The 26,361-nt window shown below is 45.9% G+C and overlaps 1 protein-coding gene and 1 non-coding gene across 2 annotated transcripts in view; both read right to left on the minus strand.

Moving 5' to 3' along the window:
• Window positions 1-211: 211 nt before the first annotated feature.
• On the minus strand, window positions 212-293 carry TRNAL-AAG (transfer RNA leucine (anticodon AAG)). The gene has a single exon. It is a non-coding gene; the product is annotated as a tRNA-Leu (tRNA).
• Window positions 294-13,812: 13,519 nt separating this feature from the next.
• Window positions 13,813-26,361, minus strand: part of LOC140904242 (uncharacterized) — a 165,802-nt gene continuing 153,253 nt past the window's right edge. The window contains exons 2-3 of the mRNA XM_073326718.2: window positions 17,962-18,075; window positions 13,813-17,599 (exon numbers count right to left, since the gene is read on the minus strand). Of these exons, the coding sequence (XP_073182819.2) occupies window positions 16,232-17,497 (1,266 nt within the window). The 5' untranslated portion in view covers window positions 17,498-17,599; window positions 17,962-18,075 and the 3' untranslated portion in view covers window positions 13,813-16,231. The remainder of the gene's footprint in view (window positions 17,600-17,961; window positions 18,076-26,361) is intronic.

The following is a 26,361-nucleotide window of genomic DNA, read 5'->3' on the forward strand; positions in this document are numbered from 1 at the left end:
GCTGGACTTTGCAGGTGATGTGAAAGGCGCTCACTGTACTAGGGTGCTACTGGCTTTCAGTTTTAAACTAGATGGAAGCACAGATGGGAGGTGGAGGAGAGGACAAGAGAATTGGTGAAGAGGGTCTCAGTTTAAAAGATCAAGGAAGCCCCCAAAATCAGGACTGAAGCTCCATTCTGCATTCATGGCAGGTTCAGAGTGGCTAAAGAGATGGCAGTGGTGAGATTTGAACTCACACGTCCAAAGACACTGGAACCTTAATCCAGTGCCTTAGACCGCTTGGCTACACTACCATCTCTAAAAAGATGACTGTTTTGTCCTCTGTGAGGGCTTGTCTACTTAGGTCACCACTGTAGAGTGGAGGAGGGACCCCCCAGCAGCTCATGGGGTGTCACGGAGTGTGGGGGAGTCCAGGCCCTGCACCCCTCTTCCTGGGATTCACTGAGACTCTCAGCCAGCCAGTAAAATGGAAGGTTTATTGGACCACAGGAACACCGTCTCAAACAGAGCTTGTGGGTACAACCAGGACCCCTCAGTCAAGTCCTTCTGGGGGAGCAGGGAGCTTAGACCCCAGCCCTGGGGTTCCCTGCGTTCCTCTACCCAGCACCAAACAGAAACTAAAGCCACCTAGCAGGCTCTCTCCTGCAGCCTCTGTCCACATTCCTGGGCAAGAGGTGTTACCTCCCCCTCCCCCTCCCAGCTCAGGTGACAGGCTCTCAGGTCTCCCATCCTCAGGGCACATTCCCAGGTCAACACTCCCCCCTCCCTGCTGTGTCACATCGTCACAGGTGGGTTTCTCATAATAGAAAAAATTTCTTGCTCACAAAGATGCAGCAGAGAAGGTGATGCTTCCAAGACCCTGGGGAGATGGACCTGGGAAGACAGGTCAGGTTGCTAGGAAGATAACAGGATGCTGACCCCATCAGGAGAGGGATAGATAAGAAGACAGAAAAGATCCGATTGCTTCTATATCAATCCATGGTACGCTGTAAGGTGTTTGCAGCTGTTCCTCCATCTGTCTGGGAGGGAAGCCATGCCCCCTTGCTACAAGTCCTCTGGAAGGGCACAGTTCAGGTGGGAATTAGCACTGGTGTGATGTTGCACTCTATGACTTTATGAAAATATGCTAATGAGTGTGAATATAATGTAACTGGAATATGCCTCATGCAAAAGGTCTCTTGTAAGGTATCATTACAAAGCTTGTAATCTACTGAGTGTGGTCATCCTATTTCTATTAATGTATCTCTCTTGTATCTGAAATTAGAAATATGAAATATAACTCTGAGGTCCTGTTGTAGTTATGTAAAGTGTGGGCCATTAATGGTGGTTTGGAATCTTGATGGCTCCCATCAACCAGGACAATTGACTGTGGATGGCTCTGTTTGCAGGCAGGCCTTCCTGTGGGTCAGGCTGGGAGGAATGAAGGCTTGGGGTCTTACAGTGCCATGTGATCATGTCACCGGAACTGGGATCAGTCTTTAACCTGGTGCTTCTCCATTGACAAGGAGGGGTGGGAACCCAGAGTGGGACAAAGGATTCCTGCCTTATGCAAAAGATATATAAGGGGGTGGAAGAGAACAACAGGGGCTGGAGTCATGAGAAATCCCCTAGCTGCCACCTGAGCTGGAACAAAGACTAGAGCAGGGGAAAGGATTGGGCCCAGACTAGGAAGGCATCCAGTCTGTGATAGAAGCTTATTGAAATGTCTCTGAGGGTGAGATTTTATCTGTATTAAGTTTTCTTACTTTATTAAGTTTAAACTTGTATGTTTTATTTTATTTTACTTGGTAATTCACTTTGTTCTGTCTGTTATTACTTGGAACCACTTAAATTCTACTTTTCATAGTTAATAAAATCACCTTTTACTTATTAATTAATCCAGAGTATGTATTAATACCTGGGGGACGGGAGGAACAGCTGTGCATCTCTCTCTATCAGTGTTACAGAGGGTGAACAATTTATGAGTTTACCCTGTATGTGCTTTATACAGGGTAAAATGGATTTATTTGGGGTTTGGACCCATTGGGAGCTGGGCATCTGAGTGTTAAAGACAGGAACACTGCTTAAACTGTTTTCAGTTAAGCGTGTGGCTTTTAGGGGACATGGTTAAGACCTGGGTCTGGGTTTGTAACAGGCTAGCAGGTCTGGCTCAGATCAGGCAGGGCACTGAAGTCCTAAGCTGGGAGGGAAAACAGGCTCAGAGGTAGTCAAAGCACATAAGGTGGCAGTTCCCAAGGGGATTTCTGTGATCCAACCCATCACAGCTGGGGTCTCTGCCACTCTGCGGGGTAGCACAATACTGAGGGTAGGGGACCCTGGCCCTCTGACAGGGTGGGGTACCAAACAGTTAGAGGGCTCTGGCCTACAATCAGAGTAGGGCACCAGTGTCCATAAGCCCCAGCCCTCATGCAGAGCAGGGCAACAAGCAGTTAGGAGGTTCTGGTCTGTAGTCAGGACAGTGCAGTAATGAGTTTATATGCCCAGACACTCAAACAGGGCAGAGCAGCAAACAGATGGGGGACCTGGCTCTGGCGGACTGCTGACAAACACAGGTCTCTTGGCCTATGCTGGGGAGATTGCCACCCCAGGGGTGGAATGGCAGGGGATGCGGGGTCAGCAAGGTCAACAAGGTCAGCTCCCAGACTACTGCACTGGGCACCACAGCATGGGGAGGAGGTGGCCAGCCCTCTATGAAGGAAGAAGTGGTTCGGGACTATTTAAAAAAACTGGACGTGCACAAGTCAATGGGGCCGGATGCGTTGCATCCGAGAGTGCTAAAGAAATTGGCGGATATGATTGCAGAGCCATTGGCCATTATCTTTGAAAACTCATGGCGATCGGGGGAAGCCCCGGAAGATTTGAAAAAGGCTAATGTAGTGCCCATCTTTAAAAAAGGGAAGAAGGAGGATCCTGGGAACTACAGGCTGGTCAGCCTCACCTCAGTCCCCGGAAAAATCATGGAGCAGGTCCTCAAGGAATCAATTCTGAAGCACTTAGACGAGAGGAAAGTGATCAGGAACACTCAGCATGGATTCACCAAGGGAAAGTCATGCCTGACTAATCTAATTGCCTTCTATGGATATGGATAACTGGTTCTGTGGATGAAGGGAAAGCAGTGAACGTGTTATTCCTCGACTTTAGCAAAGCTTTTGACACGGTCTCCCACAGTATTTTTGTCAGCAAGTGAAAGAAGTATGGGCTGGATGGATGCACTACAAGGTGGGTAGAACATTGGCTAGATTGTCGGGCTCAACAGGTAGTGATCAATGGCTCCATGTCTAGTTGGCAGCCGGTATCTAGCGGAGTGCCCCAGGGTCGGTCCTAGGGCCGGTTTTGTTCAATATCTTCATAAATGATCTGGAGGATGGTGTGGATTGCACTCTCAGCAAATTTGCGGATGATACTAAACTGGGAGGAGAGGTAGATACGCTGGAGGGTAGGGATAGGATACAGAGGGCCCTAGACAAATTGGAGGATTGGGCCAAAAGAAATCTGATGAGGTTCAACAAGGACAAGTGCAGAGTCCTGCACTTAGGACGGAAGAATCCAATGCACCGCTACAGACTAGGGACCGAATGGCTCGGCAGCAGTTCTGCAGAGAAGGACCTAGGGGTTACAGTGCACGAGAAGCTGGATATGAGTCTACAGTGTGCCCTTGTTGCCAAGAAGGCCAATGGCATTTTGGGATGTATAAGTATGGGCATAGCGAGCAGATCGAGGGACATGATCATTCCCCTCTATTGAACATTGGTGAGGCCTCATCTGGAGTACTGTGTCCACTTTTGGATAGCTACTTTCAATTACCTGAAAGGCGGTTCCAAAGAGGATGGATCTAGACTATTCTCAGTGGTAGAAGATGACAGGACAAGAAGTAATGGTCTCAAGTTGCAGTGGGGGAGATTAAGGTTGGATATTAGGAAAAACTTTTTCACTCGGAGAATGGTGAAACACTGGAATGCGTTACCTAGGGAGGTGGTGGAATCTCCTTCCTTAGAAGTTTTTAAGGTCAGGCTTGACAAAGCCCTGGCTGGGATGATTTAATTGGGGATCGGTCCTGCTTTGAGCAGGGGGTTGGACTAGATGACCTCCTGAGGTCCCTTCCAACCCAGATATTCTATGATTCTATGATTCTGTGAAGGACCAGGGAAGTAAGTGGGTGAAGGGATAATCCCCCTGACACTGATGATGAAAAGAAAAAATGCTGGAGTGAATGAAAGATGAGATCATAGAACGGGAAGGAGAAGGGAAGCTCCACAGAGGGCCATGGGTGCTCACACAATGCAGTTAACCTGGGGAACTCTCTGCCAGAGAATGTTGTGAAGGCCAAGTCTAGAACAGAGTTCAAAAAAGAACTAGAGAAGTGCATGGAGGAGAGGTCCATCGATAGCTATTAGCCAGGATGGGCAGCGATGGTGTCCCTAGCCTCGGTTTGCCAGAAGTTGGTAATGGGCAACTGGGGATGGATCACTTGCTGATTACCTGTTCTTTTTATTCCCTCTGGGGTGCCTGGCATTGGTCACCATTGGAAAACAGGATAGTGGGCTAGATGAACTAGTCTGATCCAGTATGGCCACTCTTATGTTCTAACTGCTGTTTATGGAAGAGACAACCTTTCAGGCTACACAGAACTGAAGAAGTGTTCTGGGTTAGCTCCAAAGCTTTTCTCTTTCACCAGCAGAGGTTGGTCCACCACAAACTCTTACCCTCACCTGCGTTGTCTCTCTTGGACCCTGAAAAGTGTTTTCTCTCAACTCTCTTTAGAAAGAAGTTAAGTTTTCCCCTTGGGAAATTGTCAGGCTGAAGCAATTGTAGTGATTGTGACACTAGAATCAAAGGATTGGCAACAAAAATGATTAGGGGACTGGAACACATGAGTTATGAGGAGAGGCTGAGGGAGCTGGGATTGTTTAGCCTGCAGAAGAGAAGAATGAGGGGGGATTTGATAGCTGCTTTCAACTACCTGAAAGGGGGTTCCAAAGAGGATGGCTCTAGACTGTTCTCAATGGTAGCAGATGACAGAACGAGGAGTAATGGTCTCAAGTTGCAGTGGGGGAGGTTTAGATTGGATATTAGGAAAAACTTTTTCACTAAGAGGGTGGTGAAACACTGGAATGCGTTACCTAGGGAGGTGGTAGAATCTCCTTCCTTAGAGGTTTTTAAGGTCAGGCTTGACAAAGCCCTGGCTGGGATGATTTAACTGGGAATTGGTCCTGCTTTGAGCAGGGGGTTGGACTAGATGACCTTCTGGGGTCCCTTCCAACCCTGATATTCTATGATTCTATGATTCTATGATTATTTAATATTATAAATAAATGAGTGTAAACCTGGGCTTCCTGTTTTCAAACTGGTTTTCCCAACTCAGTTCTCAATTCTCTTCTAGAAAGGATTCCAGGATGCCTGCCAATGCCAGCAGAAGTGGCAAGGAGAAAGCCCCCCAGTGCTGCTCTTAGTCCCAGGTGGATTGTTCAGTGGCAGGGGGAGTTGGTTTGTTTGTTGCTGAGAAAGCTGCCAGGAAAGGTGTCTGGGCACCAGATCTCCTTGCTTCTTCCAGCACTCCCCTGGCTCCTTCCCTGCTCATCACTGGTGTAGGAGGGTCCTACATGCACTTAGCCAAAAGCCTTTCATAGACTTCTTAGTGCAGTTGGCAGTGTGTCAGTCTTATAATCTGAAGGTCCTGAGTTTGAGCCTCAGAGAGGGCAGACAGTCTGCTCCCTGCTTCATCTTTTTCTAAGGGAAATCCCAGAAAAAAGAGACTGGAGCAAACTGATTTCTGGAAACCCTCCTACCCATCTAACACACACACACACTCACACACACACAGACTTTTCTAAGACATTAACTCTTCCTTCTCTTTTATGACTCTTTAATGCAGCTGGAAATACCAGTTCCTGGAGACCCTTTCCACAGAGAACACAAGTCCTCCCCCTCCTTTCCATCTCAAAGCGGAATCTTTTTGAATCCATTTGAATCTTGATGACTGTGATGCTGAGTTTCCACTGCCTCAGCATCCTTGACCCTCACTGGAGGCCACTGTAGAGTCCTTAGATCCCTGTTCATATTTCAGACCCCAGCCGGTGCAGCATCCCTGCCCAGCAACTTACCATCTGTCCCAGGAGAACCAGCTGGTGGGCTGCACCCACAGGCAGATAGCTTATACCGCTCCCCTCAGAGCAGCAGCTGCAGCTGTTGGCAGCTAATCCACAGAGAGGAACTTGGGGGAAGGAGCTGGGGATCATTTGTTATTTCTTCTATATTTTGAGTCTCAGTGTGTTTGAACACATTTCTCTCTAAAACTGATTTAAATTTAGATACTCTTCCCCCCACTTCTGCTTTGTAAGTCCCTCATTCCTGTACATAAAACATAACAGTCATCCTGGGTCAGACCAATGGTCCATCTAGCCCAATGTCCTGTCTTCCAACAGTGGCCAATGCCAGGTGCTTCAGATGGAATGAATCGAACAGGTAACCATCAAGTGATCCATCCCCTGTCACCCATTCCCAGCATCTGTACAGATGTGCACACAAAGAAACATTTAGGGACCACTTGCACCTACTCAGGAGGTCATCAAGTCCAACCCCCTGCTCAAAGCAGGACCAACCCCAACTAAATCATCCCAGCCAGGGCTTTATCAAACAGAGCCTTAAAAACCTCTAAGGATGGAGATTCCACCACCTCCCTAGGGAACCCATTCCAGTGCTTCACCACCCTCCCAGTGAAATAGTTTTTCTTAATATCCAACCTAGACCTCCCCCATTGCAACTTAAGACCATTGCTCCTTGTTCTGTCATCTGCTACCACTGAGAACAGCCGAGCTCCATCCTCTTTGGAACCCCCCTTCAGGTAGTTATCAAATCCCCCCTCACTCTTCTCTTCTGCAGACTAAATAAGCCCAGTTCCCTCAGCCTCTCCTCGTAAGTCATGTGCCCCAGCCCCCTAATCATTTTTGTTGCCCTCTGCTGGACTCTCTCCAATTTGTCCACATCCTTTCTGTAATGGGGGGCCCAAAACTGGACGCAGTACTCCAGGTGTGGCCTCACCAATGCCAAATAGAGGGGAATAATCACTTCCCTAGATCTGCTGGCATCACTCCTAATGCAGCCCAATATGCCATTAGCCTTCTTGGCAACAAGGGCACACTGTTGACTCATATCCAGCTTCTCATCCACTGTAATCCCCAGGTCCTTTTCTGCAGAACTGCTGCTTAGCCAGTCAGTCCCCAGCCTGTAGCGGTGCATGGGATTCTTCCATCCTAAGTGCAAGACTCTGCACTTGTCCTTGGTGAACCTCATCAGATTTCTTTTGGCCCAATGCTCCAATTTGTCTAGGTCACTCTGGACCCAATCCCTACCCTCCAGTGCTTGGATTCTTTATGTGCTTTCACAGAGGGAAAAGCACATGTTCCATGATTTCATAGGGCAGAGTTTTAGGGCTATTTTGAGTCAGGGAACTATTCTATAGGGTGCTTTCCCTGTGTGGATTTGACAGGTGGATCAAAATAGATGCACATTGTGACCCTTCTCAGGGTGCTGAAGGCTCTGAGCCTCCTTGTTGCCACCTGCCACTAGTAAGAGGGACTTTTGCCTTTGGCAGCTGGATTTTCACGACCGAACTCACCCAGCCTGTCAGCCACTCAAGCACCCTCCTCTGAGCTACAGCAGCCCTGCCAGTTGACAATAGAGGCACCCTAACCCCTGAGTTCCTTCAGTGTGCCCCCCTCGGGGGTCCAGCCCCAATCACCAGATACTCAGAGAAATCCCAGATCCTCTCTGCCCGAAGCAATGGTACATCCTAGGTTACCAGTTTTACTGTAGACCACTGCTCCTGCATCACACACAGCACAGTTATTGAACAAACGGAAATTTATTCAGCAAGGAATAAAGATTTAAACAGAAACAAATGTAAGTGATGGAAACAGTTACAAACAAAACAAAACAACAAAATGCAACCTACACTATTTAATAGTTACCTTTCCTAGCTAAGTAGAGTCTCACCTCACATTTCAGTCTATTGCAGTGATTGCTAGTCCCTAGGAGCCAGGGCCTTGCCTTTCATGAAGCACCACTGGTCGTCAGGGATCTCCTTGGTGAATGGACACAGAGTATTTTTCTCCCCGCTTTTATAAACTGAACCAGTTTTTTGTCTTCATTCACAGAAAGGACGATCTCCTCATTGTCATATTGTCCTTGTCACTTCCACAGGGTTTCGATGTCTATAGTTTATCTTTGATGGTTTTCCGTTGGCTTTTCTGGGTTGGTGCAAAGGTTGACAATGGAGCAATACATTGCATAACTAGCTAGCAAGGCAGGGGGTGACAATTCCCTCCCACTGGATGGGCCATTCCCACCAAGACCTATGATTGGGGTGACTCACTTTCATGACAATACCATATGGGCATAACTTTCCATGTACTTACATTACTCCTTCAGCATGACTCGTACACACCTCTTGCAGTGATTACGAGTAACAATAATTTACAAGTTTTCATTAGAGATCTCACTGCTATGCTTCCTGGATAAATATAATAAAATCAGTGTATTAGGTGCGGCAAGTTTCTCAGGTCTGATACAGAAGTTGCTTGTGAACAACAGTGACCCATTTGGCAATTGGCACCAATGAGCTTTTGTCACACATGCATGAGCTATACTGAGATATACAGTCACACCCTGATATAATAGAAAGGCCAGCACAATAAGATACTAAAATGATAACGGTTGGAACTCTCCATTTCTCTCAGTCTTTGGATGGATAGGTACTAAGAGCTGTAGCTACAGTTGATGAACCAGGCGACTGGACAGCTGGCTCAGCCTCCATGCTAGTAGCTTTCTCACATACAGAAAGAAAGGTCAAGATCGGAATTGATGTCATGACTTGCTTCCCATAGGGGATCAATCTGTCTAAGGCTCTGTCTACACTTCAAACACTGGAAGTATTCTTCTGACAACCTAACACTGTCTACACTGGGGCTCAGCTCACAGTAACTACTTCTCTCAGTGGAGTGGATTTTTCACACACCCGAGAGATGTGGCTATGTCAACATAGCTTTTCAGCATAGACCAGCCTTTAGATGGCTTTTTGACCTGAAAGGCAATGGACTTCACCCTTTTCCTTGATATGGACGGTTGACGATTGCAGCTTTCCTAGCTGCTGGACACATCCTGTGACAGATGTCATGCCTTTCCTTTGAAAATTAGAGAAGTGGGGAAGTCAGTGACCCTACAGTCTAAGTGGGTAAAAAGTTATACAACTTGTCTCCTCAAGTAATTTTCCTTTTAATAGAAATTGACTTTGAAGCTAAGCAAAATAAGTTCTATTTGAAATACAAAAAATTAAAATCTATACTGGGCCAATATTCTCTTATACACTATTTCTCACATACATTCTCCCACCCCAACCTTTGGAGTGAGATTTTCTACCAGAACTCCTTACACTACAGGGGGTAAATTAAATCAAAGTAACTTTTCAAGATTAGCCATCATTTCCTGTTTGACAAAACAAAAAACAAGACAACTTTCAGTTTTCCAAAATAATTCAGATTATCACACAATTAGTCTCTTACTTTTTAGCCAATAACTTCAGCTATAATTTCATTTTCATTGGTAACAACAACATATTCAAAGATCACAAATTCTTCTCATATATGTTAGTTTTCTTTTAATCCCCATTGCCAACAACTGAACTTGGCTCAAGTTGTGGTTTGTCCCAACGTAGGTCCGAAGCACTTCTGTGAGTTCATATATGTCTGGTTCTTCTGCCATGTGCATTGGTGGAAGGGGTCTCCTAGGTGGGAATGTTTGCATCATGGGGAAAAATACCTCTCTTTTCACACTTTTTAATCTTTCAAAGTAGGAGGAGGTAGAGGAGAAGTGATGTAAATGCATAAAACACAAGAGAAAACTAAGGTCTGGTCTACACTAAAGACATTTATCAGTATTCCTATTTTGCTCAGGGGTGTGAAAAATCCACACCGCTGAGCTACGTAGTTACACAGCCCTAGCCCCTTGTGTAGATAGCGCTACGTCAGCGGGAGAGCTTCTCCTGCCAACACAGCCACCGCTGCTTGCGGGGCCTGGACTAATCAAGTCCGACGGGAGAGATCTCTCTCCTTGGCAGAGAGCATCTGTAATAACAATGCTAGACCAGCACAGCTACAAATCGGTGCAGCTGCGCCAACATCAGCTTTATTGTGTAGCTGTCGCGTCAGACACAAAACCAGAGAATCAGGACTCAGCATGCGAGTATCCGGAACTCTGAAATTGGAGCCTGACATGATCGTTGCCTCATTGGTTTCCATCATTTCTACAGCCTGAAAGTCCTTGTTACCCACTCAGGCAGCCAGTTTGGGATCCACGGGGAAGGAATGTCCTATGAAGCACTCTCTCTTTGGATCCAAACAATGAAGGATGATTGTTCTCAGTCGAACCCTGGCATCCTTTGGAACGGTAATCAGCGACACTGCACTAGTAAGTGGAGTTGTACAAACAATTTTCCTGGGGTCATTGGTCACCATCGCTTCCTTTACTGGGATGGAAACCAAGAACTGGTGTGGATTCTTTCAACCCCAGTTCTTTCCAAATCCTTGGCCTTTGTTAGGGTAAATTTACACTTCTCTGAAGTAGAATCCTTTACAAAACTACTCCAAATCTCAGCAGTGTTAGTGAGGAATGGCTTCCCGAAACATGCCTGGAACTGTGCCACCAAATTAAAGAAAAACTGGGCAAGGAACTGGACACAGGCCTGGATCAGAATCTCTGTTAGTTATCAGAGCTGCAGTTTCTATTAAAAACAGCTATTTTTCTGCAGCTATTAGATTTCCCACACTGATTTCATTTTATACACATTTTTAGCACCTACAAAGGATATTCAACAAACCCCCCACTTCTATTTCTACAACATCTGCGTCATGAAGGACAGCATCTCCCATACCATAGGATTAGCTATGAGAGATCTTCTGTGGAGCCTGGGTTACAAATGCTTTGGGAACGAAACATATGGGCATTTTGCCTAGTTCAAAATCACTTACCATGGAATTCTCTCCCCAGATCATCTGTGTCGATATTGACTTCAACAATTGAACTACACTGTGACCATATGCACGTCCTTCAATTAGTTGGGGTTCTGCTGTTGTTCACCATTTCCGAGTGGAGATTTTAAATCACGGCTGTTACTTTGTTAGCATGTCAGTAAATTGGAGAGTTCTGTCCTGTTGACCGAACTGCACTTGAACTGTCTCCATGTCATCATGGAGGGATGGGGAAAAAGCAAAGCTGAAGTGAGAAATGATGACTTTAGCAAATGGTCGTTTGTCTTAAATTCTCCTATGAATCTGAGCTACATCCTATCAAACTGAACTAATATCCAACTGGGTGGCCAAACAGCCTTTAGGAAAGAAAAATCCACATCACAGAGAAAGAATACATGACAATGAAAATGTCAAGTGAAATTCCAGAGCAGGTTACATCTGATTATTTAGAATCAGGACAAGAGATTCTCTCATCACATTCTCCTCTGATCCATTCAAACCTGCTTCACTCAGCACTGTCTCAATGGTCAGTTATGTTATTTACAAAATTTTTAGTATCCTAACATCCCCATAATGGGGGAAAAAACAGCCACCTTGCCAGAAGTGGCTTTACCAATAGATGGAACCTGGGATTTAAACTCCAAATGATCACACTGTGTTTGGGATCCATTTGAATTCCCCTTCCAGGTCTTTGACACTTTCATCTCCGGTCATAGTGACTCTGATATAGGATTAAAGAAGTAAAACATCATCTCCAAGCACAGACAGCTGAGAACACTTCATCACATGACACTTTGAAAAGTGGAGGGATAGAATGTGATGAAGATACCTCCTGTTTGAGCCATGCAGAAATTAACAGTTCTGGAGTGATGGGGAAGGAGCGAATCTCTGAGACACCCCATCTCCTCACAGCTTCACAGAGGTTCAAATGACACTTTTTTTCCTTACCCTGTTCCTCTTCATTTAAATATAATTTTAAAAGTTCCCAATATAACGGCTTTTCAGCACAACCCAGATCAACGTGAGAACAACTGGCACTGAGGTTCTGGCAAAGTCAGGAAATTATGATGTGACTGGAATAACAGACTTGGTGGGATAACTCACATGATTGGAGTACTGTCATGGATGGGTATGAACTGTTCAGGAAGGAAAAGGAGGCCAGAAAAGGTGGGGGAGTCGCACTGTATGTAAGGGAGCAGTATGACTGCCCAGAGCTCAAGCATGAAACTGCTGAAAAACCTGAGAGTCTCTGGATTAAGTTTAGAAGTGTGAGCAACAAGGGTGATGTCGTGGTGGGAGTCTGCTATAGACTACCGGACCACAGGGATGAGGTGGACGAGGCTTTCTTCCGGCAAGTCGCAGAAGCTACTAGATCGCACGCCCTGGTTCTCATGGGCGACTTCAATCATCCCGATATCTGCTGGGAGAGCAATACAACGGTGCACAGACAATCCAGGAAGTTTTTGGAAACTGTAGGGGACAATTTCCTGGTGCAAGTGCTGGAGGAACCAACCAGGGGTGGAGCTCTTCTTGACCTGCTGCTCACAAACCGGGAAGAATTAGTAGGGGAAGCAAAAGTGGATGGGAACCTGGGAGGCACTGACCATGAGATGGTTGAGTTCAGGATCCTGACACAAGGAAGAAAGGAAAACAGCAGAATACGGACCCGGGACTTCAGAAAAGCAGACTTTGACTCCCTCAGGGAACTGATGGGCAGGATCCCCTGGGAGAATAACACGAGGGGGAAAGGAGTCCAGGAGAGCTGGCTGTATTTTAAAGAATCCTTATTGTGGTTACAGGGACAAACCATCCCGATGTGTAGAAAGAATAGTAAATATGGCAGGCGACCAGCTTGGCTTAAGAGTGAAATCCTTGCTGATCTTAAACACAAAAAAGAGGCTTACAAGAAAAGGAAGATTGGACAAATGACCAGGGATGAGTATAAAAATATTGCTCAGGCATGTAGGAGTGAAATCAGGAAGGCTAAATCACACCTGGAGCTGCAGCTAGCAAGAGATGTTAAGAGTAACAAGAAGGGTTTCTTTAGGTATGTTGGCAACAAGAAGAAAGCCAAGGAAAGTGTGGGCCCCTTACTGAATGAGGGAGGCAACCTAGTGACAGAGGATGTGGAAAAAGCTAATGTACTCAATGCTTTTTTTGCCTCTGTTTTCACTAAGAAGGTCAGCTTCCAGACTACTGCACTGGGCAGCACAGCATGGGGAGGAGGTGGCTAGCCCTCTGTGAAGGTAGAAGTGGTTCAGGACTATTTAGAAAAGCTGGACGTGCACAAGTCCATGGGGCTGGATGAGTTGCATCCGAGAGTGCTAAAGGAATTGGCGGATGTGATTGCAGAGCCATTGGCCATTATCTTTGAAAACTCATGGCGATCGGGGGAAGTCCTGGACGACTGGAAAAAGGCTAATGTAGTGCCAATCTTTAAAAAAGGGAAGAAGGAGGATCCTGGGAACTACAGGCTGTTAGGGGGCTTATTCCTTCACCCACTTACTTCCCTGGTCCTTCTCGCATGAACAGAGAGCAACAATACCCGAAGTCCAAAGGTGCAAACAATTTGATGTTTATTGGGGTGAACTTCCAGCAAGCATGATTCCAGTTTCCTTCCTTAGTATCCTCCTTCCCAGCTCTGACACCACAGAGCCTTACACCTGTGTCCCTGTTCCCATTTCCCCCTTTAGCAAAACATGATTCCAATTTTCTTACCCCCATTCCCGGTTCCCATCTCCCTCCCCCACCCACCTTCCCACCCACACCCACTCACTTCCTCACTGACTACAGATTATATAATACAACTTGAGTTCTGCTTAGCTATACCTTAACCAATCATTTTCCTGAAATTTAACCAACCAATCCTAACATGTTGTAACATGATTATGAAACCAATTATATCCCACCATCTTAATTAGTTTACACCTAGCAAAATTAATTATACAGCAGACAGGAACAATCACAGAACCAGAGAGATTATACAGACAAACAATAGCAAAGTGGGAACTATAATGACAAAACAATACAGAAGTGAGGATTTCACATCCCAGCTATTGATAAGTGAGTTCTTGCCAGACAGGATGCTATCAAACTAAGTTTCCTTTTACATTTTCTAGGCACTTCCCTTTCTCTGGAGGTGATAGGAATACAATCCTGTCCTGACAGTGCCTAACAGCCCAATAGCACCTTATTTCAATGTGACTAGTTTGGAATGTGAGGATGTGACTGTTCGCTTCCTAGCTTATGGCTGCCTCTGCTGCTTAGCCAAAGGCCTTAGCCTAAGAACAGGGCCTCAGACTGTGATAGTAAGAGAAGGCCCTTACACCAGCAGACAGTGATTTTGATTCTTTCTTTTATACCTCTAGAACTAGCCAAGTGATAAGAATACACCTAAATTCTTAAAGTACAGGCCTTTGCAGACAGGCTTGAATATCTATATCCTAACACAGGCCAATCAGCCTCACCTCAGTCCCCGGAAAAATCATGGAGCAGGTCCTCAAGGAATCAATTCTGAAGCACTTAGACGAGAGGAAAGTGATCAGGAACAGTTAGCATGGATTCACCAAGGGCAAGTCATGCCTGACTAATCTAATTGCCTTCTATGATGAGATAACTGGTTCTGTGGATGAAGGGAAAGCAGTGGACGTGTTATTCCTTGACTTTAGCAAAGCTTTTGACACGGTCTCCCACAGTATTCTTGTCAGCAATTTAAAGAAGTATGGGCTGGATGGATGCACTACAAGGTGGGTAGAAAGTTGGCTAGATTGTCAGGCTCAACGGGTAGTGATAAATGGCTCCATGTCTAGTTGGCAGCCGGTATCTAGCGGAGTGCCCCAAGGGTCGGTCCTGGGGCTGGTTTTGTTCAATATCTTCATTAATGATCTGGAGGATGGTGTGGATTGCACCCTCAGCAAGTTTGCGGATGACACTAAACTGGGAGGAGTGGTAGATATGCTGGAGGGTAGGGATAGGATACAGAGGGCCCTAGACAAATTGGAGGATTGGGCCAAGAGAAATCTGATGAGGTTCAACAAGGATAAGTGCAGAGTCCTGAACTTAGGACGGAAGAATCCAATGCACTGCTACAGACTAGGGACCGAATGGCTAGGCAGCAGTTCTGCAGAGAAGGACCTAGGGGTTACAGTGGATGAGAAGCTGGATATGAGTCTACAGTGTGCCTTTGTTGCCAAGAAGGCCAATGGCATTTTGGGGTGTATAAGTAGGGGCATTGCCAGCAGATCGAGGGATGTGATCGTTCCCCTCTATTTGACATTGGTGAGGCCTCATCTGGAGTACTGTCTCCAGTTTTGGGCCCCCCACTACAAGAAGGATGTGGAAAAATTGGAGAGAGTCCAGCGAAGGTCAACAAAAATGATTAGGGGTCTGGAACACAAGACTTATGAGGAGAGGCTGAGGGAACTGGGATTGTTTAGTCTGCGGAAGAGAAGAATGAGGGGGGATTTGATAGCTGCTTTTAACTCCCTGAAAGGTGGATCCAAAGAGGATGGATCTAGACTATTCTCAGTGATAGCAGATGACAGGACAAGGAGTAATGGTCTCAAGTTGCAGTGGGGAAGATTTAGGTTGGATATTAGGAAAAACCTTTTTACTAGGAGGGTGGTGAAACACTGGAATGCGTTACCTAGGGAGGTGGTGGAATCCCCTTCCTTAGAAGTTTTTAAGGTCAGGCTTGACAAAGCCCTGGCTGGGATAATTTAATTGGGGATTGGTCCTGCTCTGGGCAGGGGGTTGGACTAGATGACCTCCAGAGGTCCCTTCCAACTCTGATATTCTATGATTCTATGATACAATTTGCATCATTGGTGACTAACAATAACTTTGCAATAGGAGGAATGTGATAAATGTGATGCTCCCTGGTTCCCTTTAGGAAGGGCATATTCAAATTACTCATGGGACAATGGAGTTGATAGAAAGGACAAATGGGTCCATCTCCAAACCAGGAAAACTGCAAAAGGCAAAAATGGGCCCCTCCTCTGGACAAGCTGAGGTATAACGGTGCTGCCAACACTTCAAACAGCTTTAAAGGTTAGTATGTGGGAATCAGCCAAAGTATTAAAGAAAAAAAGAAGTCTTCATAGCCCTAGAGTCTTTTATGGTGTTGATCTCCCTTGCAGATTTTCTGATGCCTAACACGGTCTGAGCTCCAAAAAAAAGTTTTCCCACACTCACTGCATTCATAGGTGCATTCATTTCTTACCTGTGTGCATTTTCTGATGTGTAATAAGATGTGAGCACCGAATGAAGGTTTTCCCACACTCACTGCATTCATAGGGCCTCTCCCCTGTGTGGATTCTCTGATGACTAACAAGGCTTGAGCGCTGACTGAAGGTTTCCCCACACTCACTGCATTCATTGGGTTTCTCACCTGTGTGCATTCTCTGATGTGTACTAAGATGTGAGCACCGAATGAAGGTTTTCCCACACTCACTGCATTGATAGGGCCTCTCCCCTGTGTGGATTTTCTGATGCTGAAAAAGTCCTGATCTATGAGTGAAGTTTTTCCCACACTCACTGCATTCATAGGGCCTCTCCCTTGTGTGGATTCTCTGATGGGTAATAAGGTTTGAGCTGCGATTGAAGGTTTTCCCACACTCCATGCATTCATACGGCCTCTCTCCTGTGTGGATTCTCTGATGGGTAATAAGGTGTGAGCTGCAATTGAAGGTTTTCCCACACTCACTGCATTCACAGGGCCTCTGTCCTGTGTGGATTCTCTGATGGGTAATAAGGTGTGAGCTGTGATTGAATGTTTTTCCACACTCACTGCATTCATAGGGCCTCTCCCCTGTGTGGATTCGCTGATGACTAACAAGGCTTGACTGTTGACTGAAGGTTTTCCCACACTCACTGCATTCATAGGGCCTCTCCCCTGTGTGGATTCGCTGATGACTAACAAGGCTTGGGCGCTGACTGAAGGTCTCCCCACACTCACTGCATTCATTGGGTTTCTCTCCTGTGTGGATTCTCTGATGTGTAATAAGATGTGAGCGCCAAATGAAGCTTTTCCCACACTCACTGCATTCATTGGGTTTCTCTCCTGTGTGGATTCTCTGATGTGTAATAAGATGTGAGCGCCGAATGAAGCTTTTCCCACACTCACTGCATTCATAAGGCCTCTCCCCTGTGTGGATTCTCTGATGTTGAAAAAGGCCTGATCTGTGAGTGAAGTTTTTCCCACACTCACGGCATTGATAGGGCCTCTCTCTTGTGTGGATTCTCTGATGTTTAATAAGGGCTGAGTAGTCACTTAAGTTTTTCCCACACTCAGTGCATGTATTTTTTTCTCTTTCCCATGAGGATTTCCTGCTGGATTGTTGTTTCCTTGAGGTTCTTCTGAGTTCCCTGAGAGTAAATACATTTACCCACTTTCTCCCCTGGCTGGTTTCCCTGCTCTCTCTCTGGTCTGTGCTGAATCTCACAGGATTTTCCCTGCTCATGACTCCTGGACACATTCCATTCCGATCTCTGTGATAATGCTCTGTGTTTATCTACTTGCTCAGCATCTTCCTGCTGAGAATTCTGCTCCTCTTTCTCACATGCCATTGCATCACCTGCTGTGATAGAGACAGAAACCTCAAACAGGAATGGAAAGGGGAAGATCAAACCAAAAAAAGTGCTGGAGACAGGTCAAATAAAAATCAGGGACCGAACTCCCCCAAACTCTTCCCCCAAATAGGAGAGAGGAGGGGGATCAATTCAGCCTTCACATCCCATCCAAATTTGAAGGGGGAAGGGAGGAAGCAATGGCCCGGTGTCTGCTAGGATTTACAGGAAGCCATGAGCTATATTTACCCTGAGGATACAACCCCTGCTAGGGACAATAATGAACCGCAAGACCTCCCAAGGGCTTTGTAAGGCATCCCAGATGTTTCCCTCAGACACTTACAGATTCTGAGTTGGTTTAATGTTTCCTCACCTATGCAGTGAGTTCTCAGGATCTCTCTTTCCTCTGAACCCTGGAGGTCTGGGACCCATGGCTCTTCCCCTTGTTCCAGCTGGGAGAACACATCAGGTTTGGAAACTGGAAACCCTGCTCAGATGAAAGAAAAGAAAGGAGTTCAGGTGATTTCATAAAAAACATTCTATTAATTTAACTTCAGTGCTTAGTGTGACCCAGTGTGCCTGGGGAAGTCCTCACTGAAAATGCCAAGATCTGGGCAGGTTGACTCAACAGGTGTATCCCCTTGGTCTTTTCCATGGGTTCATTGTACAGCTCAGGGGTGGCTCTGGAAAATATCTTCAGAAGATAATATGTGGCTCCTGCTAGGAGCCGACTCGGGGGAAAAATGGTGGTTGCTCAGCACCCACCAGCAGCCCTATCAGCCTCCCTTCCCTCCCCCAGCACCTCCCACCCACTAGTGGCCTCCCCGATCAGCACCTCCTTCTCCCTCCTCCGTGGTCTTGCCCACTGTGATCAGTTGCTTTGTGGTGTTCAGGAGCCTCTGGGGGGGAAGGGCGGAGAAGTGAGGACATAGCATGCAGCCCCCCTTCTTCCCCTAGCGCTTCCCACCCACCACAGTCAGCTGTTTCACGGCACTGAGGAGGCACTGGGCGGTGGGGGTAGAGGAGCAAGGACACGGTGTGCAGCCTCACCCCTCCCTCCCCCAGTGCCTCCTTCCTGTGCCTCCTGCCTGCTGCGATCAGCTGTTTTGCAACATGCAGGAGGCTCGGGAGGGAGGGAAGGAGCGAGGACACAGCTAGGGATAGGGTAGGGGGTGAGAAGAGGCGGGGGGGACTTGGGGAAAGGGGTGGAGTGGGGGGCGGGGCCTGGGACAGAGCCAGGGGTCCAGCACCCCCTGGCAAGCACCAGTGTCTCCTTGAAGAAAGCACACAGGGATTAGCTGGTGTGGAAATTTTTAATCAGAATTTTTCTTACACCATCTAACAATGGAAGGCAAGTGCAAACAGGAAAGAAAACACAGAGATGAAAATTGAGGTTTCCAACAGGAGTGGGAGAATAAGTACTTTTTCATTGAATGTAACGGTAAGGCCACGTGTCTTCTTTGCCAGATGTGTCTCTCTCAGTTCAAATCTTCAAACTTGCAGCGTCATTTTGCTTCTAGCCATCAAGAATTCCCACAAGGTTCTGAACTCTGCACTTTAAAACTGAAAACTTGGAGAAAACAAACAGATGTAGAAGCCCAGTTCTTCACCAGATGAGCCAACCGATCGCAGACTGTAACATTAGCCTCCTATTATGTGGCCTGGTACATAGCCCACGTGAAAAAGCCCTACTCTGAAGGAGAGCTTATAAAAACGTGCCTCACTGATGTGATTTCAATCCTGTCACCAGAGAATGAGAATCTACAGAAGAAAATTTCTGGACTGCAGCTTTCACACCACACAGTAGAATGCAGAATCTCCAATCTGAACAGTAACATCGAATCACAACTGCACTCACAACTTCAGCAGTATGAATATTTGAGCATCACTTTGGATAAGTCATGCCATGCACAGGATAAACCTTATTATTGGTATTTGTCCGCACTGTGTCCTACGACTGTGTTGTAAGGGAAGAACTCCTCGATATCGTGTCACTAAAGGACAGAACTCGGGGATGAGATCTAAAGGAGGCGTTGATGTTGGTAGCTGTGAAAAGCCACTTGCCTTTACAGAGGCTCACTGCCATTGCAACAGATAGGGCTCCATCCATGAGGGGATTTGCAAATGGATAAGTAGGGCTTTGTAAGTCTAAGGAGAGCTTTCCCGAATTTTGGACATTTTACTATTATTCATAGGGAGCAACTGATATATATAAATCTCAAATTTGATCACATCATGAAACTGGTCTTGCACATTGTGAATTTCATTCTCTCAAATGCACTCAATCACAGACAATTTCAAAATCTAATTGAAGAACTGGATGAAGATGACTCCCCTTCCGATTTCACTGTGCAGTTCAATGGCTCTCAAGAGGTAAAGTTAATTCCTGTTTTTTTGAGCTCCCAGAACCAGTAAAATTGTTTATGGAGGAGAAGCACAGAATACATCCAGCAACAAAACTTGATGCCAACTCTGCCCACAGATCTACACCAGCGACACCACCACAGGACCTAACCAGATCAGTCACACCATCACTGGTTCATTCACCTGCATGTCCACCAATGTTATATACACCATCATGTGCCAGCAATGCCCCTCTGCTATGTACATCAGCCAAACTGGACAGTCTCTATGTAAAAGGATAAATGGACACAAATCAGCTATTAGGAATGGCAATATATAAAAACGTGTAGGAGAACACTTCAACCTCCCTGGACACTCAATAGCAGATTTAAAGGTAGCCATCCTGCAGCAAAAAAAACTTCAGGACCAGACTTCAAAGAGAAACTGCTGAGCTTCAGTTCATTTGCAAATTTGACACCATCAGCTCAGGATTAAACAAAGACTGTGAATGGCTAGCCAGCTACAAATGCAGTTTCTCCTCCCTTGGAGTTCACACCTCAACTGCTAGAAGAGAATCATAGAATCATAGAATATCAGGGTTGGAAGGGACCTCAGGAGGTCATCTAGTCCAACCCCCTGCTCAAAAGCAGGACCCATCCCCAATTAAATCATCCCAGCCAGGGCTTTGTCAAGCCTGACCTTAAAAACTTCTAAGGAAGGAGATTCCACCACCTTCCTAGGCAACGCATTCCAGTGTTTCACCACCCTCCTAGTGAAAAAGTTTTTCCTAATATCCAACCTAAACCTCCCCCACTGCAACTTGAGACAATTACTCCTTGTCCTGTCCTCTTCCACCACCGAGAATAGTCTAGAACCATCCTCTCTGGAATCACCTCTCAGGTAGTTGAAAGCAGCTATCAAATCCCCCCTCATTTTTCTCTTCCGCAGACTAAACAATCCCAGTTCCCTCAGCCTCTCCTCATAAATCATGTGTTCCAGACCCCTAATCATTTTTGTTGCCCTTCGCTGGACTCTTTCCAATTTATCCACATCCTTCTTGTAGTGTGGGGCCCAAAACTGGACACAGTACTCCAGATGAGGCCTCACCAATGTCGAATAGAGGGGGACGATCATGTCCCTCGATCTGCTCGCTATGCCCCTACTTATACATCCCAAAATGCCATTGGCCTTCTTGGCAACAAGGGCACACTGCTGACTCATATCCAGCTTCTTGTCCACTGTCACCCCTAGGTCCTTTTCCGCAGAACTGCTGCCTAGCCATTCGGTCCCTAGTCTGTAGCTGTGCATTGGGTTCTTCCGTCCTAAGTGAAGGACCCTGCACTTATCCTTATTGAACCTCATCAGATTTCTTTTGGCCCAATCCTCCAATTTGTCTAGGTCCCTCTGTATCCTATCCCTGCCCTCCAGCGTATCTACCACTCCTCCCAGTTTAGTATCATCCGCAAATTTGCTGAGAGTGCAATCCACACCATCCTCCAGATCATTTATGAAGATATTGAACAAAACCGGCCCCAGGACCGACCCCTGGGGCACTCCACTTGACACCGGCTGCCAACTAGACATGGAGCCATTGATCACTACCCGTTGAGCCCGACAATCTAGCCAACTTTCTACCCACCTTATAGTGCATTCATCCAGCCCATACTTCTTTAACTTGCTGACAAGAATACTGTGGGAGACCATGTCAAAAGCTTTGCTAAAGTCAAGGAATAACACGTCCACTGCTTTCCCTTCATCCACAGAACCAGTTATCTCATCATAGAAGGCGATTAGATTAGTCAGGCATGACCTTCCCTTGGTGAATCCATGCTGACTGTTCCTGATCACTTTCCTCTCATGTAAGTGCTTCAGGATTGATTCTTTGAGGACCTGCTCCATGATTTTTCCGGGGACTGAAGTGAGGCTGACTGGCCTGTAGTTCCCAGGATCCTCCTTCTTCCCTTTTTTAAAGATTGGCCTCATCCAAAGAGGGCCTCATCCTCCCTGATTGAACTAACTTTGTTATCCCTAGCCTGATTCTTGCTTGCATATTTATACCTGCCTCTGGAAATTTGCACTACATGCATGAGACAAAGTAGGTATTCACCCAAAAAAGCTCATGCTCCAATACGTCTGTTAGTCTATAAGGTGCCACAGGACTCTTTGCCGCTTTTACAGATCCAGACTAACACGGCTACCCCTCTGATACTAGAATACATCTTGAACTTACAGATCCTGGATGGGTTCTAGACTTGGCATGTCTTGCAGACATGCTGCTGCATTTGGATAAAATAAACATGGACTTACAAGGAACATTTTGGTTGCTGTCTGATCTAGTGCAAGGCATATTTGCATTCATGAACAAACTGCAGTTGTTTCACAGATAAATGCTTGAGGGAGAGAAGCATAGAATATCAGGGTTGGAAGGGTCCTCAGGAAGTCATCTAGTCCAACCCCCTGCTCAAAGTAGCACCAATCCCCAACTAAATCATCCCAGCCAGGGCTTTGTCAAGCCTGACCTTAGAAACTTCTAAGGAAGGAGATTCCACCACTTCCCTAGGAAACCCATTCCAGTGCTTCACCACTCTCCTAGTAAAAAAGCTTTTCCTAATATCCAACCTAAACCTCCCCCACTGCAACTTGAGACCATTACTCCTTGTTCTGTCATCTGCTACCTCTGAGAACAGTCTAGATCCATCCTCTTTGGAACCCCCTTTCAGGTAGTTGAAAGCAGCTATTAAATCCCCCCTCATTCTTTTCTGCTGCCGACTAAATAATCCCAGTTCCCTCAGCCTCTCCTCATAAATCATGTGCTCCAGCCCCCTAATCATTTTTGTTGCCCTCCGCTGGACTCTCTCCAATTTTTCCACATCCGTCTTGTAGTGTGGGGTCCAAAACTCGACACAGTACTCCAGACGAGGCCTCACCAATGCTGAATAGAGGGGAATGATCACATCCCTTGATCTGCTGGCAATGCTCCTACTTATACAGCCCCAAATGCTGTTAGCCTTCTTGGCAACAAGGGCACACTGTTGACTGATATCCAGCTTCTCGTCCACTGTAACCCCTAGGTCCTTTTCTGCAGAACTGCTGCCTAGCCACTCGGTCCCTAGTCTGTAGCGGTGCATGAGAGTTGACATACTTTCCCTCAATGTTACAACTTCAAGCCAGATCAAAATAAGATGCAGCAGAACCCCTAAAATGGAGCACAACTAGATATGTGAGCCTGATTAAATATCTTAAGGACAGTTCTGAGGAAAGATTCCAACATTTGCAGCAGAAAAGACCTCAAAACAGATTTCTGATTGACCCTTTTAGTGCTGAAGCCAATTGTCTGAAACCCCCTTTAGTCACTGATGAAGAAACTTCCCAGAAGGAAATAATAGAACTTTTGGAAGATGACAGATTGAAATCTGTTCAGAAGACACAGGGGGACCCTTACTTTCTTGAAATCTGTATCAAAGGATAAATACCCCAACATCAGAGGAGTGGCCAAAAAATTAATCTTGATGTTTGCCTTGACCTTTCTTTGTGAGTCTGTTTTCTTGACACTCAAACATGTGAAATCCAAGCACCGATCCATTTTGACAGACAGCCACTTAAGAGAACTGCTGCATGTGAGCACAACTGAACAGAAACCAAACTTCAAGGGAATTGTTGAAAGCAAAGGTTGCCAGAAGTCCCATATCTACCTATCTATCCAAATATACACACACACACATATATAGATATATGTATATAATCATTACATATTACTGGGCTCTTTGGCAATGTACATTGGTAAATTCTGGCTTTCTCTCAGGCTCAGGTTGGCCACCCTTGGTACAGCTGATGACTCTTCATGGGCCATCAAACAGGCTAGATAGTGCTAATGGCATTCTGCCTGGGGATGTCCCCCAGAAACACTGGACAAGTCTGGAAATACAGATATATCCTGCATATCTATAACTCACAATACAAAGGTGATACAAACATAGAAACAAAAAGGAGTACTTGTGGCACCTTAGAGACTAACCAATTTATTTGAGCATAAGCTTTCGTGAGCTACAGCTCACTTCATCGGATGCATACTGTGGAAAGTGTAGAAGATCTTTTTATACACACAAAGCATGAAAAAATACCTCCCACCCTCCCACTCTCCTGCTGGTAATAGCTTATCTAAAGTGATCACTCTAAAGTGTGGGGGAGGGGAGGGGGGGAGAGAAAACCTGGATTTGTGCTGGAAATGGCGCAACTTGATTATCATACACATTGTAAGGAGAGTGATCACTTTAGATAAGCTATTACCAGCAGGAGAGTGGGGTGTGGGGGGAGGTATTTTTTCATGCTTTGTGTGTATAAAAAGATCTTCTACACTTTCCACAGTATGCATCCGATGAAGTGAGCTGTAGCTCACGAAAGCTTATGCTCAAATAGATTGGTTAGTCTCTAAGGTGCCACAAGTACTCCTTTTCTTTTTGTGAATACAGACTAACACGGCTGTTACTCTGAAACATAGAAACAAGAGTCACATACTTGGAAACTCATAACATTTTCACAGATACCTGACAGGGCATAGCTAGCACGATTCATTGCACTTTTATAATATTGGTATTAATAATAATAATATAAAGTGTCTCACAATTCCATACAGTGTCACACTTAGTAAACCAGTGAACAAGTATGGCTTGTGAGATATCGTTCTGAAAACTCATAATCCACTGAATATTATCCTCCTGTTAAAATATGTGTAGCAACACTGTAAAGTGATGAGATTTTACTGTATGGTATTACTGAAAAAGTTACAATTCTGGGGAACACCCACAGACCAGTTCCTCAGAGACAGCAAGGAAAACAGCTGGTGAAATAGCCATTCTCCAGCAGGGAGAAGGTGTGAACAAGACATTGGGCTCAAGGGGTAGCAATCAATGGCTCCATGTCTAGTTGGCAGATGGTATCAAGCAGAGTGCCCCAAAGGTCGGTCTTGGGGCCAGTTTTGTTCAATATCTTCATTAATGATCTGAAGGATGGCGTGGACTGCACTCTCAGCAAGTTTGCAGATGACACTAAACTGGGAGGCGAGGTAGATACGCTGGAGGGTAGGGATAGGATACAGAGGGACCTAGACAAATTGGAGGATTGGGCCAAAAAATTGTCCTTGACAGAACAAGGAGTAATGGTCTCACGTTGCAGTGGGGAAGGTTTAGGTTGGATGTTAGGAAAAACTTTTTCACTAGGAGAGTGGTGAGGCACTGGAATGCGTTCCCTAGGGAGCTGGTGGAATCTCCTTCCTTAGATGTTTTTTAGGTCAGGCTTGACAAAGCCCTGGCTGGGATGATTTAGTAGGTGTTGGTCCTGCTTTGAGCAGGGGGTTGGACTAGATGACCTCCTGAGGTCCCTTCCAACCCAGATATTCTACGATTCTATATTCTATGACTCATTTACATGGCATCACAGGGAAGGCTTGAAGCTCACATCCACAACAGACAGCCCGTCACCATGACTCAGGTGAAAATTGAAGATGTTTCTCGTTCAAAGGACTGAATTAAAAAAAGAGGTGGGGAAAATGCTTGAGACTCTCCCCCACTTTTGCCTCTCCTCATGACAATAATTCCTGAAGAATTGAACTTGGGCGGGAGGGGTGGGTTAGGGGGAGTCCTGGCAGAAAGGAAAGCCAGCCGGTCTCAGCATATGGTGAGAGAAACATTTACTTTGAATCCATTTTAGCTTGTTAAGTTAGACATTAGTGTGACGTTATTGACATAATCGGGACTGTATAGATCATTGTTGCAACCACGGTCCTGTAGTGGCACCAAATCTTCTATAAAGGGGGTCAAATGAGGTGTCCAGGACAAGGTTATGGTATTGGCTCTCTACTGTCTTTATTTCAGACTTTTGCTATTGCTTCTGGGTGACACCCCAGACAAGTTGGTGTCAGCTCTGCCTAGCCTGCTAGATGGCCCATTAAGGACCATCAGCGATACAACTGACCCATTGAGAGAAGGCAGACACCTTGGGACTCAGCAAGGTGTGCAGGGACCTGCCTCTGGACAGAACTCTGAGGTTTTTCCAGGCCATGGGATGGGCAGCTTGTCTTTGGGACAAAGAAAGCAAAGACCACATGGCAAGAGACTGTAAAAAGCTGCTGCAGCTCCTCCATCTTGTCTTCAATCCTGCTTCATACCTCTGGAGGGACTTCGCTACACTGAAGCTTTGAACCAAGGACTGAAAGACCCGTCCCAGCTGGGGATGTTCTCCAGAGACTTGATTTGAACCTGCAGTTTATTCTATCACTGCTACAAGCCTGAACCAAGAACTTTGCCATTACTGTAAGTCATTGATTCCATTTAGCCAATTCTAGCTCTCATCTGTATCTTTTTCCTTTTATGAATAAACCTTTAGATTTTAGATTCTAAAGGATTGGCAACAGAGTGATTTGTGGGTAAGATCT

This window comes from Lepidochelys kempii, chromosome 28 (assembly GCF_965140285.1).
Source record: "Lepidochelys kempii isolate rLepKem1 chromosome 28, rLepKem1.hap1, whole genome shotgun sequence".
Classification (NCBI taxonomy): Eukaryota; Metazoa; Chordata; order Testudines; family Cheloniidae; genus Lepidochelys; species Lepidochelys kempii.